Source organism: Anolis sagrei, chromosome Y (assembly GCF_037176765.1).
Source record: "Anolis sagrei isolate rAnoSag1 chromosome Y, rAnoSag1.mat, whole genome shotgun sequence".
NCBI classification, from domain to species: Eukaryota; Metazoa; Chordata; class Lepidosauria; order Squamata; family Dactyloidae; genus Anolis; species Anolis sagrei.
In genome coordinates this window covers 75,040,075-75,058,078 of record NC_090035.1, presented here as the reverse complement: position 1 = coordinate 75,058,078, position 18,004 = coordinate 75,040,075, and the positions used below count along the sequence as shown (strand labels likewise).

At 42.3% G+C, this 18,004-nt stretch overlaps 1 protein-coding gene across 15 annotated transcripts in view; it reads right to left on the bottom strand.

Moving 5' to 3' along the window:
• LOC132780560 (ryanodine receptor 1) overlaps nt 1-18,004 on the bottom strand; it is a 259,347-nt gene that overhangs the window by 117,534 nt on the left and 123,809 nt on the right. For all 15 annotated transcript variants that reach the window (XM_067461902.1, XM_067461908.1, XM_067461905.1 and 12 more), the window contains 9 exons: nt 17,269-17,429; nt 15,487-15,652; nt 13,565-13,651; nt 13,245-13,471; nt 10,365-11,274; nt 6,377-6,577; nt 6,067-6,178; nt 3,622-3,771; nt 613-886 (listed from right to left, as the gene is read on the bottom strand). In XM_067461902.1, the coding sequence (XP_067318003.1) occupies nt 613-886; nt 3,622-3,771; nt 6,067-6,178; nt 6,377-6,577; nt 10,365-11,274; nt 13,245-13,471; nt 13,565-13,651; nt 15,487-15,652; nt 17,269-17,429 (2,288 nt within the window). The remainder of the gene's footprint in view (nt 1-612; nt 887-3,621; nt 3,772-6,066; nt 6,179-6,376; nt 6,578-10,364; nt 11,275-13,244; nt 13,472-13,564; nt 13,652-15,486; nt 15,653-17,268; nt 17,430-18,004) is intronic.

The window sequence follows — 18,004 nt, the reverse complement described above, 5'->3', positions numbered from 1 at the left end:
TTTGTAGATGGAAATGCGTCGCGCAGGTAGGCGGGTCCCAAACCGTTCAGGGTTTTGTAGGTCAAAACCTGCACCTTGAATTGGGCCCGGAAAATAAATGGCAGCCAGTGGAGCTCCTTGAACAGGAGGGCTGACCGCTCTCTGTAATTCGCACCAGTTAATAATCTGGCTGCTGGACGTTGGACCAATTGGAATTTCCGGGCTGTCTTCAAGGGCAGCCCCACGTAGAGCGCACTGCAATAGTCCAATCTAGAGGTAACTAAGGCGTGGACCATCATGGCCAAATCCGACTTCACGAGGTACGGTTGCAGCTGGCACACGAGCTTTACTTGTGCAAAGGTCCTCCCAGCCACCGCCGAAGCCTGAGCTTCAAACACTGAGTCTAGGAGGACACCCAAGCTGCGGACCTGTGATTTCAGGGAGAGTGCAACCCCGTCAAGCACAGGTTGCCACCCTATACCTCGATCCAGCCTACAATTGACTTGGAGGACCTCAGTCTTGTCAGGATTGATAGAAAACAGGCTTACAATTGCATGAATAAGGAAACCACGATTCAGAGAGAGAAGGAGAGGAGCGTTGAAAGAGTCCTGTGGAATGGAAGCACATACATACCCAATGCTCTGGATCATCAGGTTCTCCTCCTCGGGCCCCATTTGGACGATGAGCAGTGAACGGATCTGGCCCAGGCACTCCAGCAGGCTCATGGTATCCTCAACAGAATTGGCATTGATGGTGTAGGCCTTAGGCATGGCACGGATTAACTCCCCAAGGCCATCATACTGCCGATGGAGAAGGCTGAACATGACCCGCACCAGCTCAGGACTTTGAATGAAGGACTCTTGGGCCCAATGAATCATGGTGTGGGAGATCAGCTCCTGCAGCGTGCCTATGCAGTTGCGGAAAGCAAAAATGGCATTTCAAAGAGAGCTATAACAACAATTGCTACTGGGTTTAGATCAGGGGTGACAGCTACATATTTTTCTGCTACCTGCCCAGTGAGCCACATAGATGTGTTTTGTCACATCCAAAATACTGCAATGCCATTTCTGGCTGCCACTTTGGCCAATTTTTTTGGTTGATTTCTTTTCTTTGGCTTTTTTGTGCATAATGTGGGGCTGTAGGAGGTATGAGAAGGCAAACCACTGTACTTTCAGGCAGTTTTGTGGCAAAGAAAACCACCTATATGTCTAGAGAATGCCTCTCCTGACGTTTAGCCTGAAAAAACCTACAACAACCACCTAAGTTGTTGTAGGTTTTTTTGGGCTAAACGTCAGGAGAGGCATTCTCTCCTGATGTTTCACCTGCATCTATGGCAAGCAGGTCACAACCTCTGAGATTGCTTGCCATAGATGCAGGCAAAATGTCAGGAGAGAATGTCTCTAGAACATGGCCATTGTAATGATTCTTACCTAATAGGCCAGAACAGAAGCCTGGGAAGACAGTAGGGCAAACCTCCATTTTGAGAGTGTATGCCAGGGAAGCAGCCATCTTGAGGGTAGATGGATAGAAGATGGGAGGAGTTAGAGGTCTCCTGGGATTGGCTAGAGTTGAGGAGGAGAAGCCAAGTCTTGAGAGGGAAAAAGATTTCAGCTTTTGAGAGAGAGGAGATTTGGGAACCGAAGGGAGAAGAAGTGGTTTGGAGACTGGGTTTTTTCTGAGAGAGAGTATTTGAGTCAGGAAGGGCTGGATAGTTGATAAGAAAGGTCAAGCAGCATCCTGATTACTTGTGGGAGACAGCACAAGGGATTTGCTCTCTAATTTGAGTAAGTTAGCCGTAAGGACTCTGGGGAGAGTTAGCTGATTACTCAGTAGACAGCCTGGGTTAGGTTAGTCAAGAACTCATTGCTATTTCGCTGAAGTAGAGTGAGGGTTTGTTTTTGTTTTTTGTATCCAGTAGCTATATCGGTGATATTAGCTCTGTTTGTAACCAAGTCAAGAAACTCTTTTTAAGCAACCATTAAGATACTGTGCTATAGTAACAAGTCAAGTGTTTGTGCCTCTCAAAAGAAGAAGTCAGTTGTCTGTTTGTTTTTTATAAATAAATATTTTCTCTGTTTGACTTTTAAGAAGCCTCTATCATTCCTCAATCTATCTGTAGTCCTTTGTGATATTTCTAGTATCTTTAACATCCTAATACCACAGAAAGGTCACTTATCCAAACAGTCATTTTGGGAGCTAAGGGAAGAGCTGTGTTGGCAGAGAAGGGGAAAAGTTTACCTCAGAAACTCACTTTAAAAATCCTAAGACATCTTGGGTTGGTGGCAGCATTAAACCAAAAGACTGAAGCAGTGTTCACTCTACCATTACACATTCTATCTAACATCAACTCGCTACCATACTAGTGTCCAGTAGTATGATATTACATATAATCCTTTATAGTGGTGTTCAGCTGTGGGATATATTATAGTATATCGTTTGATCTTTTATATTGGTGTCCAGCGGCGCGATATACATATTTGGTGTTAGATAATTTTGGGGGGATCCTTTCCTTTCCTTTACAGTCATATAGCACAAAAAAACCTACAACAACCCAGTGATTCCAGCCATGAAAGCTGTGAAGATCCCTTACCTTGCCAAACTGGGTGGCAGGGCCTAGGAGAGGCAGGCTAGTTAGTTTCAGCCTTAGAAGGCCTGGCAGAGGGCAGCAGGAGCCATCTTAGTTTAGGGAAAACTCCAGTTCAGAGAGGGGGAGTGGCCTAGGCCTGAGCCAGCCTTGGAGCAGCCAGGATTGGTTTGTTAAAGGGGGTCGGAGTTGGACTGTTTGGAGGGAAAGAAAGCAGCTTCTTTAGTCAGAGGGAGTCTGGTTGATGTTAGAGTTAGAGCAGGATTACAGTTTTAGGAGTTCGTGATTAGAATAGGCAGTTTGCCTGAAGTTTGCCAGCCAAGTGAGCTGTGGCAAACTGATTATAGCTATTTAGGGAAGAAATAGCTGGGGTTTGTAGGAGTAACTGTAACAAAGAAAGAACCATTCTCATGCAACCGTTACGCTTTTAAGTACAAGAACCTTTTATCTGTAACAGCCAAGCTTATTAAACTGCATTCACTTCATTCTGTACTTCTATCAATAAACTTTCTTGTTTATTTTGAAACTTAAGCCTGAGTCAAGTGCACATTTGTGGATTTAGTCCCTTTTCCTTTTAAAACAACCTCACCTGTTTTCTTTCAAATTAGCCATTTAAAAGAAACACAGTGTTTGGTGGTCCTAGAAGCCCTTTTCAATAGTTTAACCAGCTAGAGGGTTCCTGTTCATTTGGTTTATGGTGGCAGCGAAAGTTTAAAGAGAGAGACATCTCCTCAAGAGTTATATAGGTGCCAGTGAATTCTTTATTAAAGGAGGGACAGTTGGTGGGATCTGTTGGCCCCCCTGCCCAGACAGCCGTAAAGAAGTTATTATAAAAGCCTTCAACAATACATTAAAACCAGCTAAAATTGACCTGGAATTTTTAAAAAGTTTTTTTGAGGAGTCTGTGGGCTTTTGAAGCACTTTTAAAGGTTTTCTTTGGGCAAAGGGAAAAGTCCCTTTGCCCATCATGATCTAGATGGTTTTGCCTGTTGCTGAATCTCTCAGTGGAGAAACTCTTAAATATTCTCTTTCCCCTGCAGCTCTTCTGTTGCACCTACTAGGTTTTGGCTCCTCTTCTGGAGGCTGATCTTCTTCGGTTTCTTCCTTCTTCTTACGGAAGCTCACCACCTTTTCCACCAAACACATCAAACGTCGTCGGAGGGACGTCTCTTCCTCCTCCTCTTCTTCCTCACCCTCTGCCTGGATACCTATTAGATTTGTAAAGCAAACAAGCACATGGTTTAAAAAAATGAAAGCACCTTGCTGTTAGATTTCGTGTTTGAGGACATATTGTGCAGAATGTAGTTACAGTTATGGAAAGCAAACATTGTTGTACTCCAGACCTAGAAACACCTATGACCACCACACCATACAAGAGTCCAGGAATATAAGCAAACAATTTATTGTAAAAACATATAAAAGGCATATAAAAATCAAGAATTGGAGCAATATATGAGAACCAAGAAGCTAAAATAATAATAAACAGACAAGAAACTAAAACAATAGAAATACAAAAAGGAACAAGACAGGGATGCCCCCTCTTGCCATTAATTTTTATTCTGACATTAGAGGTATTGTTAAACAAGATAAGGGAAGAAAAAGAACTCAAAGGTGCAACCTTAGTACATTTGCGGATGATATAATCTGTATAATTGAAGACCCCACTAAGAATCTATAGAAATTGATAGAAAGAATAAGAAAATTTGGAGAAGTCTCAAGAGTTTCAGGATTCAAAATAAATATGGGAAAAACAATGGAAGAATGGGAAGACATTTGGAATAAAAAGCTAAAATATACATATGTGGCCGATGTAAAAGAGAATTGCCTAAAAATGATGTAAAGATGGTACATGACACCACAGAAATTGGGAAAGTGTTACAAAAATATAAATACAAATTGTTGGAAATGTGAAGAGAAAGAAGGAATTTTTTACCACATGTGGTGGTCATGTAAAAAAAAAGAAAGTGGAGAAACTCTTAAATATTCTCTTTCCTGGAAAGAAATCCAGGAACAGATACAGAAGGTGTTAAAAACCCAGATTTCAATGAGCCCAAAAACGTTCTTACTAGGGATGCATGAACAAAAATTAGATAAAATAAGAACAAACTCTTATTCTTACTGATGACAGCAGCAAGGTTATGGAAAAGGAAAGAAATCCCTGAAGTAGAAGAGTGGCTGATAAAATTTTTTAGAAATAAGAAACATGGATAGACTTACATACCAGAACTCCAAAAGCAAGGAGAACCCATTGTAAGAAATGGATTGGAGCCTAATTACGGAATACTTTAAACCAGATGATAGGATGATACTGATATGAACAAGAAGAGAATATACACTTGAACAGAGCACTAGAGAACACGAGGAGAACTAAATAAGAATATATAAAGAAGGAAAAGCAGAAACCTCAAGGAAGTTGATCAGAAGTCAAGACCAGACAAAACTATTTTTGCTTGTTCTGTCTTTTGATTTTCTTCCTTTTTTCCTTTTCTGTTTCTTATTTTTTTCCTGTTTTTATCTCATATGAAAATATTTAATAAAGATGCTTTTTTAAAAAAATCAGGAATAAGAAAGAAAAATATATATTCCAAAAAGGTTTAGCAACAGTTGATAACCAGACAATAATCCAAATGTCTCATAAAGTTCCAGAGATGACAAAGTCAAGGAACAGCCAGAAATCACAGGTACAGCATAAGTCCACAACCCAGAAGGTATAACTAGTAAAACCTAAATGGGAGTACATGAACAGAAACATAGTAAATTCCAGAATATATTAAATCCAAAATCTAAACTTGACTTGAACCAGGAACAAGAGAACTCAGGCTTAACTTCTCACTCTAATGCAGCATTGCCTGAACTGACCTTAAGGTAAACAACTTCTTGTCTAATAGACACCCATGAAATCATTCCACTTCTTGTGAATTTCTTTCCCACCTTTCCCACGTAATCTCCCTGAACAACACAATCTATTTTCGGCTCTAATTTGTAAATGAAGACTTTTGTTGATCTCTGTAGCTACAAGTGGATTCTCATGGGAACCCTCCTTATCACTTAGCTCTTCACTCGATTCCTTATCTGCTGTTGCTACTTCTGACTCCACTTAATGCCCTTGAGGCCCTGCACTTTCTGAGCCAGTTTTCTCTCAGAGACATCCAGCGTTTCCCAGACTTGAATTTAAAAGACTTGAGAGCCTATCACTTTGTACCACAGGAAAGCACACAATCCTCTCAAAATCAACAGTTATGTCATCGGCTTCTGGTTGATCTACAACAAACATAATATGAAGCAAGCTCACTCATAATTTCCTTGTACACTTACTACTTTCATCTACTGCAGAGATACGGAACAGAAACCCTCATTAGCCTTAGCCAGGTCAGGGATGATGGAAACTTCAGTCAAACAACACCGAGAGAACCAGATGTTCACTACCTTTGACCTCTTTATCATATCATGCTGTGTAATGTGCAAAGCAACCCTCAGTACATGAATGTGGTGGTGCTCCTTACCACAGTGAGTCAACAGGTCAGCATGAAACTCCAACAGCTCATCTCGGACCTCCTCTGGAACAGGGCATTCCTCCTGATCAGCCCCGTTCTTGAAGTTCAGCAGCATGTTAATCTATTGTGAAGGCAAGGCACAGGTCAGAAGATGCAGGTTATAGACTGAATTCCCCCCCTCCCAAAGTGTTCTTCAGAAGGGTCTCTCAGAACAGCAGTAGTTTATAAAATGTGGGCACATGAAAATGCTGCAACTGCTTCATTACTTATAGTCCTTCTGAGCACCTTTTCTTCTTGTCCTCGTAGCTGCCCTGAATACCTGCTCTTGTGGTGGGGATCGGAACTCCCTGGTGCGGCGCGCTGTCTCAGCGGCTGACATGGTGAAGGCCAGCATCAGTGTGTTGTAGCGCTGACGCTGGTTGGTCTGCAGGTTGTCCATATAGCGCTCTGAAAAAGCGATGATGGCTTCCACACGGTGCTGCAGCTCCCGGTCACAGAAGAACTGCAGTAAGTGGCACATCTGTGGAGAAATGGGGAAGAGGAGATGGGCAGCATTTTTTGGATCAATCCTGTCCAGTCTTGGGAGGAAGGACCTGAGAAAGATGGCTAACCTTGACAATGGGGTTCTGTCATACATTTTTTTTTGGAGCTGCCCTGAGGGGGCTTCTGTCATGTATGTTGTTCTGCAGTTGATTGTGGTTGGTGATGGAAGGGTTAATGTATTAATTCTAAAGGGTTGAGTAATCTGTAAGTAAGAGTTCATGGGTGAAAGCAATTAAGGGTAGAGGTATACAAGAGATAGGTTGTTTCTGGATATAAAGAACTAGCCTTGGGACTGATTTTTGGGAGAAAAGTATTTGTTTTATCTTGGTGGTAGATGCTGCTGCTTTTCCCCCAGGCTTGTGGATTTTTGGTATCTTGACCTGCCTCCTGAACCTTTGGAATCCTGGAACCTTGAATCTTTGGACTGGCTTTTGACTACGGTAAAGAATCTTGATCCCTGGACTTTGCTCATTGAACTCTCGGCATTTGACCATTGGACTGGACCCTTTGATTACGGTGTAGCGTTTGCTATCAGTTTTTGTTTATTCTGTGGTTGAGTGCTATCTTTATGTTTTATATTTTGGACTATTAAAATAGCCAGAAAATAAGTGCTGTTTTAATTAAATTGTTTATACAAACTGGGTTTTTGTTTGGTTCATCTCTGCCTCTGTAAAGGCAGAGCACTGGCATCGTGACAAAGCTTCAAAGCTGCAGCAAGCACGGAATGTAGCAATAAGGACATTGGCTGGGTTGCTTTACAAATACTGGTTAAATTAGAGATGTCTCTACTCCAGCCCTCTGTTTCCATGGCACAAGTACAGAAACCAGGCATAAGTGTATTAGCACCTGTTATGAAATATGATATATTGTTTGAATGGAATTGTATGAAAGATTAATGAATGAGAGCTAATAATTTTGAAAATGCCATTCTAAAAGGAATGAGGCCTGGAAAACAACTACACTCAGGAACTGTAATTAAAAGTTGCTGAACTGCTGATATTGATGAACTGTGACAATGATTAACTGCTGAACTTTTGGGGGAAAATGTGTTTACATTATGAGAGACAATGGTTCTTTCGGTTAAGGAAATGTTTACAAGGTCCTTTACGTTAAAAAGGAAGTCAACAGAAGCCTTACATTTACCAACACCAATTATGCAAAGTCAATATCTGTCCAGGAACTTGAAATGAAGCCAAGATGTTTCAGGCTCGAAAAACATCTATCATTTATTTACAACTTTGGAACAACATCAGCAGAAATATTCCTATAAAAGACTCAATCTAATAATTCTCAAGTGTGACAGACAGCAGTGCTGTTCGACCGCCATGCTTTGCTCCTTAGGAAGGAGACAGATGGTGTATGTATTTGGGAGTGACAGATCTGCAATGGAACAAAGTCCTTTCACTTGCCTCCTATTCTCAAGAGAAGAGAAAGGAGTGCGTTTTGGAGTCATGGTACATTTGGGAGTCAGTTTCTGCTGTAGAGGAAACTGTGATCTGATCCTTAGCATTGTTCTTTGAAGTTTTAGAAGTTTTGGGGACTATGCATTGACAGATTTGTAAGGAAGTGTTGCTACTAGGGGATTGCAATGGGCTTTTTCTACGTCTTAGAAAGGATCAGGGTTTTTTTTTCTGTTACAGTTGTTATGGATTGAGTGTGATATTGTTTCCTGTGTATAGTAAAGCACTAAGTGTTGGAAACTTTGAGCACTGCATTCTAAGCTTTGCTTGAGGGCTCGTTTTGAGCTGAAAAGCCTTTGTTTGATGCCGAGAGCAGTTCTGCAGCGTCCTGAAGATAAAGTTTGTTTACTGCAAGACAAGATCACTCTATGAACAACTAAGTAAGAGAGACGGTATATTATTTTGTTACAAGTCTGCATATTGCCGTTGAATGAAGAGGACTCATTGAAGATATTGTTTTTGTTATGTTTTGGTGAGAGCAATTCTTCTGTCGTGTTTTGTATGCAGTGAATAGAATAGAGTGTGATATTGTTTCCTGTGTATAGTAAAGCACTAAGTGTTTGGAAACTTTGAGCACCTGGTTCTGAGCTTTGCTTGAGGGCTCATTTTGAGCTGAAAAGCCTTTGTTTGATGCCGAGAGCAGTTCTGCAGTGTCCTGAAGATAAAGTTTGTTTACTGCAAGACAAGATCACTCTATGAACAACTAAGTAAGAGAGACGGTATATTATTCTGTTACAAGTCTGCATATCGCCGTTGAATGAAGAGGACTCATCAAAGATATTGTTTTTGCTATGTTTTGGTGAGAGCAATTCTTCTGTCTTGTTTTGTATGCAGTGAATAGAACTTCATTTTATTTCTACTTAAAGCGAAAGACTCGTGTGTTTTTATGAGTTATTTTTATCACACTTAAGAGTTAAAAAGGGCTAAGTCGTTATGTGGGCTACTAACACTAACACTGACAGGAAGCAGTCTGGACTAAGAGATGTTCTTCTCCAGGAGATAGCGGGAGAAATGGTGATGAAGGAATGAAGATGAGTGAATGTTTATATGGGTAATATGAATGCTGAGTAAAAATGTAATTCCCCTTTGTTTGTTTGTTAGCCAATGTAATTGTAGTTATTTGTGAATTACATAGAATCTGTATGTCTGCATGTCTAAATGTTGTTCTGTGAAAGTTCTGATACCCTTTCTCTTACTGGGAAATTGCAATAAAAAGAACAAATGCGTCAAACTTAATGAAAAGCTATTCATAATACACCCTCTTGTTCATGTTTCCTTGTAACTGGTATTGATGTGGAAATGTCAGGGGTTGCCATACGACCAGGTAACCCAGCCGACTCCTGAGTTATATGTTGTTTTATGCTGGACAGATTTTCCAAAAGTGCAGGAAGTGGTTAAGCTATAGGTTTGCTTCAATGTCCTTTTGCTCCCTCTGAATGCTAGACACCTGGGTTTGCATGCTATTGAATAAACAGCTCTTTTCAGTTCACTAACATTTCCATTCTTGAGCCAAAAACAGCAGGGGGCAATTTTCTGCTACAGTATTCTGAAGCACATCGCCTTTGAAGCTATGGGAAGCAAAACATATAATGTATGAGGGTTGAATGAAAAGTAATGCCTCCGCCTTCGTTACTTAGGTTTGGATGGGAATATTTTAATAAATTATACACAGAAATAATCCTTAGAATGTGCTCTTTTAACTTGCTTGAAATTTCTCTCTGAGTGATATGATGATTGTCCTGAATCAATCTGTCAATGCTTGTGAAACTTGGTGGTTGCTGTCACAGGACATCTAACTGTTTGTCACACAAGTCAGATGTTCCCACCTTAACATCTTTACACTTACTCACCCAATGATGCACAGTACTCACATCAACACAATCACCATAAACAGCTTGCATTCTCTGATGAATCTCCTTTGGGGTGACACCTTCTGCTGTCGCTCCCAAATACATACACCAAATACATACAAGTACATTCAATGGATGCATGTTGCTTAAGTCACATTGACCGACCATCTGCACAAGGTGCCATATTTTGCGCTTTAACAATACAACTATTCAAGGCGAAGGCTTCCCGCCAAAATGGAACTGTAGAGGAGAGTCTACTGAACAAGCCAGTACCTGATGCATACCAGTACTGCCATCTGTTGAGGAGTTACGAAGGTGGAGGCATTACTTTTCATTCAACTCTCGTATCTCCGTTATAATGAGTTGCCTCACTGAATTTGTTTAATCTCTCCTTTTTAAAGTGAGAGCTGCTACTAAAGGATTTCTGTAACCAGATGATCACCACATCTTTTACCTGTAGTTTGACAGATTCGGGAAGCTTCATCTGTAGCAGGCCTTCCTCCAATCCCTCCTCGTCTTCCTTTGCTTCTGCCTCTCCAGCCTCGATGGCTTTCAGCTCCCTCTTGTCTCCTTCCTCCTCCTTCTGTCCCCCTCCAGCCTCCTTCTCCATTCCGTCACCTTCTTCCTCCTCCTCCGTAGCCACCATCTCCTCCTCTTCCTCTTCCACCGGTTCTTCCCCTTCTTCAGCGCCCTCTGGTGCTTCCTCCTCCCTGGACTCCCCAAAGACATAGGGCTCGATCATTTTGAGGATGTGTCTCACATCCTCATCTTCAAAGATGCCCATGATGAGGAGGGTGCAGATCAACTTGAGGACGGGCACAAATTGGAACTCCACGCTGCCTCCGACGGGGTCCCTCGTGTGCTGCCCACCATCTTGGACGGCCTCGGTCAGCATGGTGATGGCCTTCACCTTGAGGATATCCAAGGGGATGGAAGGGCTCAGCTGGTACAGCTCAGAGTTGGTGCTAACAAAGAAGGTGTCTGAAAAGTGCAGAGGAGGACGCAAACAGGTGCTCATGCCCACGCCAGGCAAGCCAGGCTTTTTGGTGTCATCCGGGAACAGAGTGATGCTCTTAGTTTGATCCGTCATGGGGACAATGAACTCGCTGTTCATCATGAGGCGGGAGCGTTTGGCAGACTCTAAATGCATGCCGATGAGCAGGTCATAGTAACCGCTGCGCAGCAAGCCCGGCAGGTGATTGCTCTCTATGGCGTACAGGAGTTGCGATTCATCCACATGGCTACACAGGGCATGTGCCACCCGGTTGTTGCCCAAGGCACACACCGCACAATAGAGCTTCAGGGAGTGGGAGTGGAACTTCAGGAGGTCCAGGCGCTCTGAAAGCTCCAGGATGTCGATACATCTGAAAGAATGCAGAAAGGTGACACAGATGGACATTTAGACACAAGTAGATAGTTTGTGGGCCCTCAATTCAAGTTTAAATGTCAGCATTCAATTTTTTTGGCTTCCTGAGATTTGCAATTTAGGGAAGGAATATTTAAAATTCTTAGCCAGAGCACTCAAAGTACAAAACTCAGCTTTCCACAGATGCTACCATGGCAGTTAATGTGGAACCCTAATGCTATAATTGTAGGTAAGTGCAGGTAACGACCTATAAAGCCCTAAACGGTTTGGGCCCCACCTATCTTTGCAATTGCATCTCCTTCTATGAACTGGCACAAACACTAAGATCCTCCAGGGAGGCCCTCCTCTTGCTCCCACCGCCATCACACGCACGGTTGGTGGGGACGAGAGTGCCTTCTCGGTGGTGGCTCCTCACCTCTGGAATGCCCTTCCAAGGGAAATAAGGCAGGCCCCATCCCTCCCCTCTTTTTGCAAGAGTTTGAGGACTTGGGTGGTTTCAACAAATCTTCGAGAGTGACCAGTGCTAGCTCAGCCCAGACACTGTCCAGACATGACCTAGCCCCTTATATATAGCCCCCTGGTCATTCTCCTAACAGGCCCCTGGAAATAGCCTGTCCCTGCTTTTGTCATTTTACCTACTGCAGTACTGTACCCAAATGCCAGTCCTATCTTATTTCAATTTGTATCAGTCTTGACCTAGCCTTTTAATTGTCCTGACCCATTCCTTTTCCATGCCCTAACAAATAGACACGAAGAGCAGGCAGGATTTTTCCTTTTAATATTATGTGTTGTTGGGTAATTCCATGCTTATATTGCTGTTACTGTTATTTTTTGTTCAATTTGGGACTCTTTATGTTTTGATGTTGTGGATTAGAAACTGCCCTGAGTCCCTCCGGAGAGATACAGCAGTATATAAATAAAGTTGTTGTTGGTATTTTTATTATTATTATTATTATTATTATTATTATTATTATTATGCAACAGTGGGGACAATCAGGGACAAATACTGTTATGGACCCATGTCAGTCACCTAAGTTCCTTTTCTAATGCAGTGAGATTTTGTATAATTTCAAAATAATGAAGACAGATAAGAAACTAATACATGAAGCTATACCAAAAACAATTAGAATGGTCAACAGAAACAGAACAAGTTAAGGACTGCGTGGTCAAATTGGCTACAAACATTGGACATCCAATCAAACTAGAAGAATGGGAAAAAAGTATGGAACCAGAAATTAAAATATACATATTCATATGATTTCAAACGAAATTGGTATAAAATGATGCACCCCGCCACAAACACATGCACACTTTTTCCAGGGGGAGTGTGTGTGTGGCATGGGGTGTGCAGGCACTGACAGGTGTGCACACGTTTTCCAGGCCTGCCTGCGCCCCCACCACACACACACACTCTCTTTCCAGGGGGAGTGTGTGTGTAGCATGGGGTGTGCAGGCACTGACAGGTGCACACATGCTTTCCAGGCCTGCCTGCACCCCACCACACACACACACACACACTCTTTCCAGGGAGAGAGAGTGTGTGGCATGGGGTGTGCTGGCACCGACAGGTGTTCACACGCTTTCCAGGCCTGCCAGTGCCCCACCACACACACACACTTTCCAGGGGGAGTGTATGTGTGGCATGGGATGTGCAGGCACTGACAGGTGCACAGAAGCTTTTCAGGCCTGCCTGCGCTCCACCACACACACACTCTCTTTCCAGGGGGAGTGTGTGTGTGGCATGGGGTGTTCAGGCACTGACAGGTGCGCACACGCTTTCCAGGCCTGCCTGCGCCCCACCACACACACACTCTCTTTCCAGGAAGGAAGGAAAGAAAGACAGAAAGAGGGAGGGAAGGTTGGCCACAGCAATGCGTGGCAGGTACAGCTAGTAGTACATAAATAATAAATAAATAAAACGGAAAAGGTTTGATTTCTCTTTCTAAAAGGGGGGTGCAGGAAACTCACCGACTTTCTTCTGGGATGTGAAGGGCCATCATAATATTGGGATCTGTGCACTCCACCATCCAGCCGTGCCGATCACTGAAGCGAGCCACATCCACCCGCAGGAACTCGTTCGGCATTCGGCTCCAGGTCATTGGCGTCAGCATCTGGATAGCAAGCCGAGGCGGGCACTGGGGTTCCGGGTTCTTCCGCTCACTGCGGAACATGGCGGCTGAGATGGGCATGATGTTCTGTCAGGGCAGAAGTGGAAGAAGAACAAAGACTTTCTGAGTCATGACTGCAAGCTTCTCTTCATTCGAGGATGCTGCTAGGACGGTCCTTACCTTCAGTTTGCCCAGCTCAAACTGGATTACATTCTGGCTCGTTGGGAGAGCAAAGACAGCAGGAAACAGCTTTGTGTTGGGCTCCACCTGGAATGGAACAGGTGGAAAACACATAGAAAGGTCATGTCCTCTAGCAAAACAGTGACTTTTACTTTTGGGGTTCGAATCATCATGTTTTAACGACTTCTCAAGCTCATATGAAAACTACAATTCTTCCCTTCCACTGGTCCCATGCCTCACTGTTTAGATGTCGACTGTCTCTAGATATGGAAGTTTGATTTAGAATAATCATGTTTGAAAAGTAGAAAAAAGGGGGACCTTTTAGAAAAATAGTTTCAAATTAGGTAAAAGTCAACTTTTTGCAATTAAATTGTAATATACAACTCTTATGGAACGAATTTTTACAACACCACAAGTGTTTCTCAACCTTCCTAATGCTGTGACCCCTTAATACAGTTGCAATTGTTAGGGAAAACTACCCAAAATATAGCAGAGCACCCAAAAACAAACAGGATACTAAAAATTGAGAATTTAGCTCGCAGCAAACCGAGCATGATATGCCATTGGTTGTGGTTGTAAATCAGTGTTTCTCAGTCTTCCTAATGCCTCGACCCCCTAATACAGTTCCTCATGCTGTGGTGACCCCCCAACCATGAAATTATTATTTTCGTTGCTACTTCATAACTGTTATTTTGCTACTGTTATGAATCGTAATGTAAATATCTGATCTGCAGGATATATTTTCATTCACTGGACCAAATATGGCACAAATACCTGATACACCCAAATTTGAATACTGGTGGGGTTGGAGGTGGGGGGGGGGTTGATTTTGTCATTTGGGAGTTGTAGTTGCTGGAATTTGTAGTTCACCTACAATCAAAGAGCATTCTGAACTCTGCCAGCAATGGAATTGAACCAGACTTGGCACATAGAACTCCCATGATCAACAGAAAATGCTAGAAAGGTTTGGTGGGCATTGGTCTTGAGTTTGGGAGTTGTAGTTCACCTACACCCAGAGACCACTGTGGACTCAAACAATAATCAATCTGGACCAAACTTGGCACGACTCCTCAATATGCCTAAATGTGAACTCTGGTGGAGTTTGGGGAAAATAAACCTTGACATTTGGGAGTTGTAGTTGCTGGGATTTATAGTTCACCTACAATCAAAGAGCATTCTGAACCCCACCAAGGATAGAATTGGGCCAAACTTCTCACACAGAACCCCCATGACCAACAGAAAACGTATATTATGACGGTCTTCAGTGACCCCTCTGACACCCACTCGCGACCCCCCCCCCAGGGGTCCCGACCCCAGGTTGAGAAACACTGGTTTAGATGGAAGTCACCAGGACAATTATTATTATTATTATTATTATTATTATTATTATTTTACTTGTATTTTTATTTCTATTTCTCTCTCTCTCTTTTTCTATTTTTAATTATTCTATCTCTTCCATTATATCCTACTTTTTCTTCATATTATTGTTCCACCACTTTACATATAAAAACAAAATACTTTTCTTTTTCCTCCCCCCTCCCTTATCCCAAATTAAATATATATAAGAAAAAAAAAACCACAATGGTAACTGGTCATTTTTAGTTATAATATTTAGTGGTTATTTAGACCGCCTCTACTAGTTTGAACTTTGTAAGAATACCCAGACATTAAAAATTCCGACCTGGACAAAATTTTAGCTCTTAGAGTACATGCCTAGGAAAAGATGGACATATGGTAACCTTAACTTAGTAATCACAGTTAATATTAATTGCCATATACTGCCCAAGTCCATTTTTAAATAATGTGGCTGTTGCCATATCTCATGACAAGGGATGTCTCATAATTATGTCTTCTGTGAACTTGGTTTTTTTTTGTGATGTGGGACCTACACAGACCACAGACTCTAGGGAAATGTGCTCTACCTGGAAGAAAGTGTTGACCTCTTTCCCGTTGGCTGTGAAGGTCATGAGGCCTGTTGCCAAGTCAACAAGGCAACCAATTACCAGATCCACAGTGCTGACACGAGTCTGCTGTGTGTTGCTGACAAAGTCTCCTCCCCAGACCATGTAGCAGTTGCTTCTCTTGATGCTGTCAAAGGGAGAAACATGGTTGAAATTTTAAATAAACAAAGTCTTTCCTAAGGTACTCACATCTTCCGGAACAGGAGTGGGTTCCCTGTGGCTTTCCATATCTTCTCAGGTTGCAATTCTCATCCATTCCAGCCAGTAGAGCCAATGATGATGAGAACTTTGGCTCAATGATATCTGGAAGGTCACAAGTTGTCCATGCATACCCTAGAGCACATCTCAAGTACCTCCCCCCCCCCCCCCCCCAGTTAGGGATTTATTTTAACTCCTGTCTACTTCCAGTCATATCTGGAAGATAGCAAGTTGTCCACGCCTACTCTAGAGCACGTCTCAAGTGCCTTCCCCCCAGTTTAGGATTTATTTTAACTCCTGCCTACTTCCACTCATATCTGGAAGATCACAAGTTGTCCATACCTACTCTAGAGAACATTTCAAGTGCCTTCTCCCCAATTTAGGATGTATTTTAACTCCTGCCTACTTCCAGTCATATCTGGAAGGTCACAAGTTGTCCATACCTACTCTAGAGAACATCTCAAGTGCCTTCTCCCCAATTTAGGATGTATTTTAACTCCTGCCTACTTCCAGTCATATCTGGAAGGTCACAAGTTGTCCATACCTACTCTAAAGAACATCTCAATGCCTTCTCCCCAATTTAGGATGTATTTTAACTCCTGCCTACTTCCACTCATATCTGGAAGATCACAAGTTGTCCATACCTACTCTAGAGAACATCTCAAGTGCCTTCTCCCCAATTTAGGATGTATTTTAACTCCTGCCTACTTCCAGTCATATCTGGAAGGTCACAAGTTGTCCATACCTACTCTAGAGAACATCTCAAGTGCCTTCTCCCCAATTTAGGATGTATTTTAACTCCTGCCTACTTCCAGTCATATCTGGAAGGTCACAAGTTGTCCATACCTACTCTAGAGAACATCTCAGGTGCCTTCTCCCCAATTTAGGATGTATTTGAACTCCTGCCTACTTCCAGTCGTATCTGGATCGTCATAAGTTGTCCATACCTACTCTAGAGAACATCTCAAGTGCCTTCTCCCAATTTAGGATGTATTTTAACTCTTGCCTACTTCCAGTCGTATCTGGATCGTCATAAGTTGTCCATACCTACTCTAGAGAACATCTCAAGTGCCTTCTCCCAATTTAGGGTGTATTTTAACTCCTGCCTACTTCCAGTCGTATCTGGAAGGTCACAAGTTGTCCATACCTACTCTAGAGCACGTCTCAAGGGCCTTCTCCCCAGTTTAGGATTTATTTTAACTCCTGCTTACTTCGTCATATCTGGAAGATCACAAGTTGTCCATGCCTACCATAGAGCACATGTCAAGGGCCTTCCCCCAGTTTAGGATTTATTTTAACTCTTGCCTACTTCCAGTCATGCAAGATTTAGGTCTCAGAGACCAATTTCAAGAGCACCACAATGCCAAGTCAGGTTTTTTTTCAGTTACATCTGGAAAACGAAAAAAACCACACTTGCTCCAGAGTATGTCCCAAGTGTTCCCATTCCTGGTTAGGCCACATTTAAACTTTCTCCTTCGAGTTAAAGAAGACAGGCTTCACAGACCACACTCAAGAGATCCAGAATACAGCAGAACGGGCTCTCACCTGTCGTGGATGTTTCCCTTGTCGTCACCCATGGTTACTGTGACATTGCGCACTTTGGTGAGGTCAAAGTTCATATCGTATTGATGGTAGTCAGGTGTGACCCAGCCTACCCATACACAAGTGGGCTCCTGGCCTGCAAAGATCCGTACTGAGTAGTAATACTATGAGGATTGGAGGGAGAGAGAAAAAAAGTATTAATATCTTGTGGCATATGTCAGAAAAGAGATCTCTGCTCCCTATCAGACTCAGTTGTTCACAACTGGTTTATGATCCAAACTTGATAAACAAAACCATGTATATGATTTTTTTAAGGTGAAGCAAGATTTTTTTAAGCTATACATATTTCTCAGTTCAAACTGTGGGGGGAAAATGATACACCTGATACTTATCAGCGTCATCCTCTGAATGGGTTTGGTTAGATACTTCCTAACACACAACGGTAAAGTCTCTTCTGCTGTGTTTTTCAGTGTTTTATGAGTGATTGTCACTCATTGGCCTAATAGGTGTCTTGTGTCCAAATTTGGTGTCAATTCATATAGTGGTTTTTGAGTTATGTTAATCCCACAAACGAATATTACATTTTTGTTTATATAGATACTAGCCATCTTCTGCCACGCGTTGCTGTGGCCTTGTCTGAGTATATGTGTTTTGTGTGTGTATATATGCGTTTATGTGAGAGTATATATTTGTGTATATGTGTGTTCGTATGTATGTATGTATGCATATAAATATATGT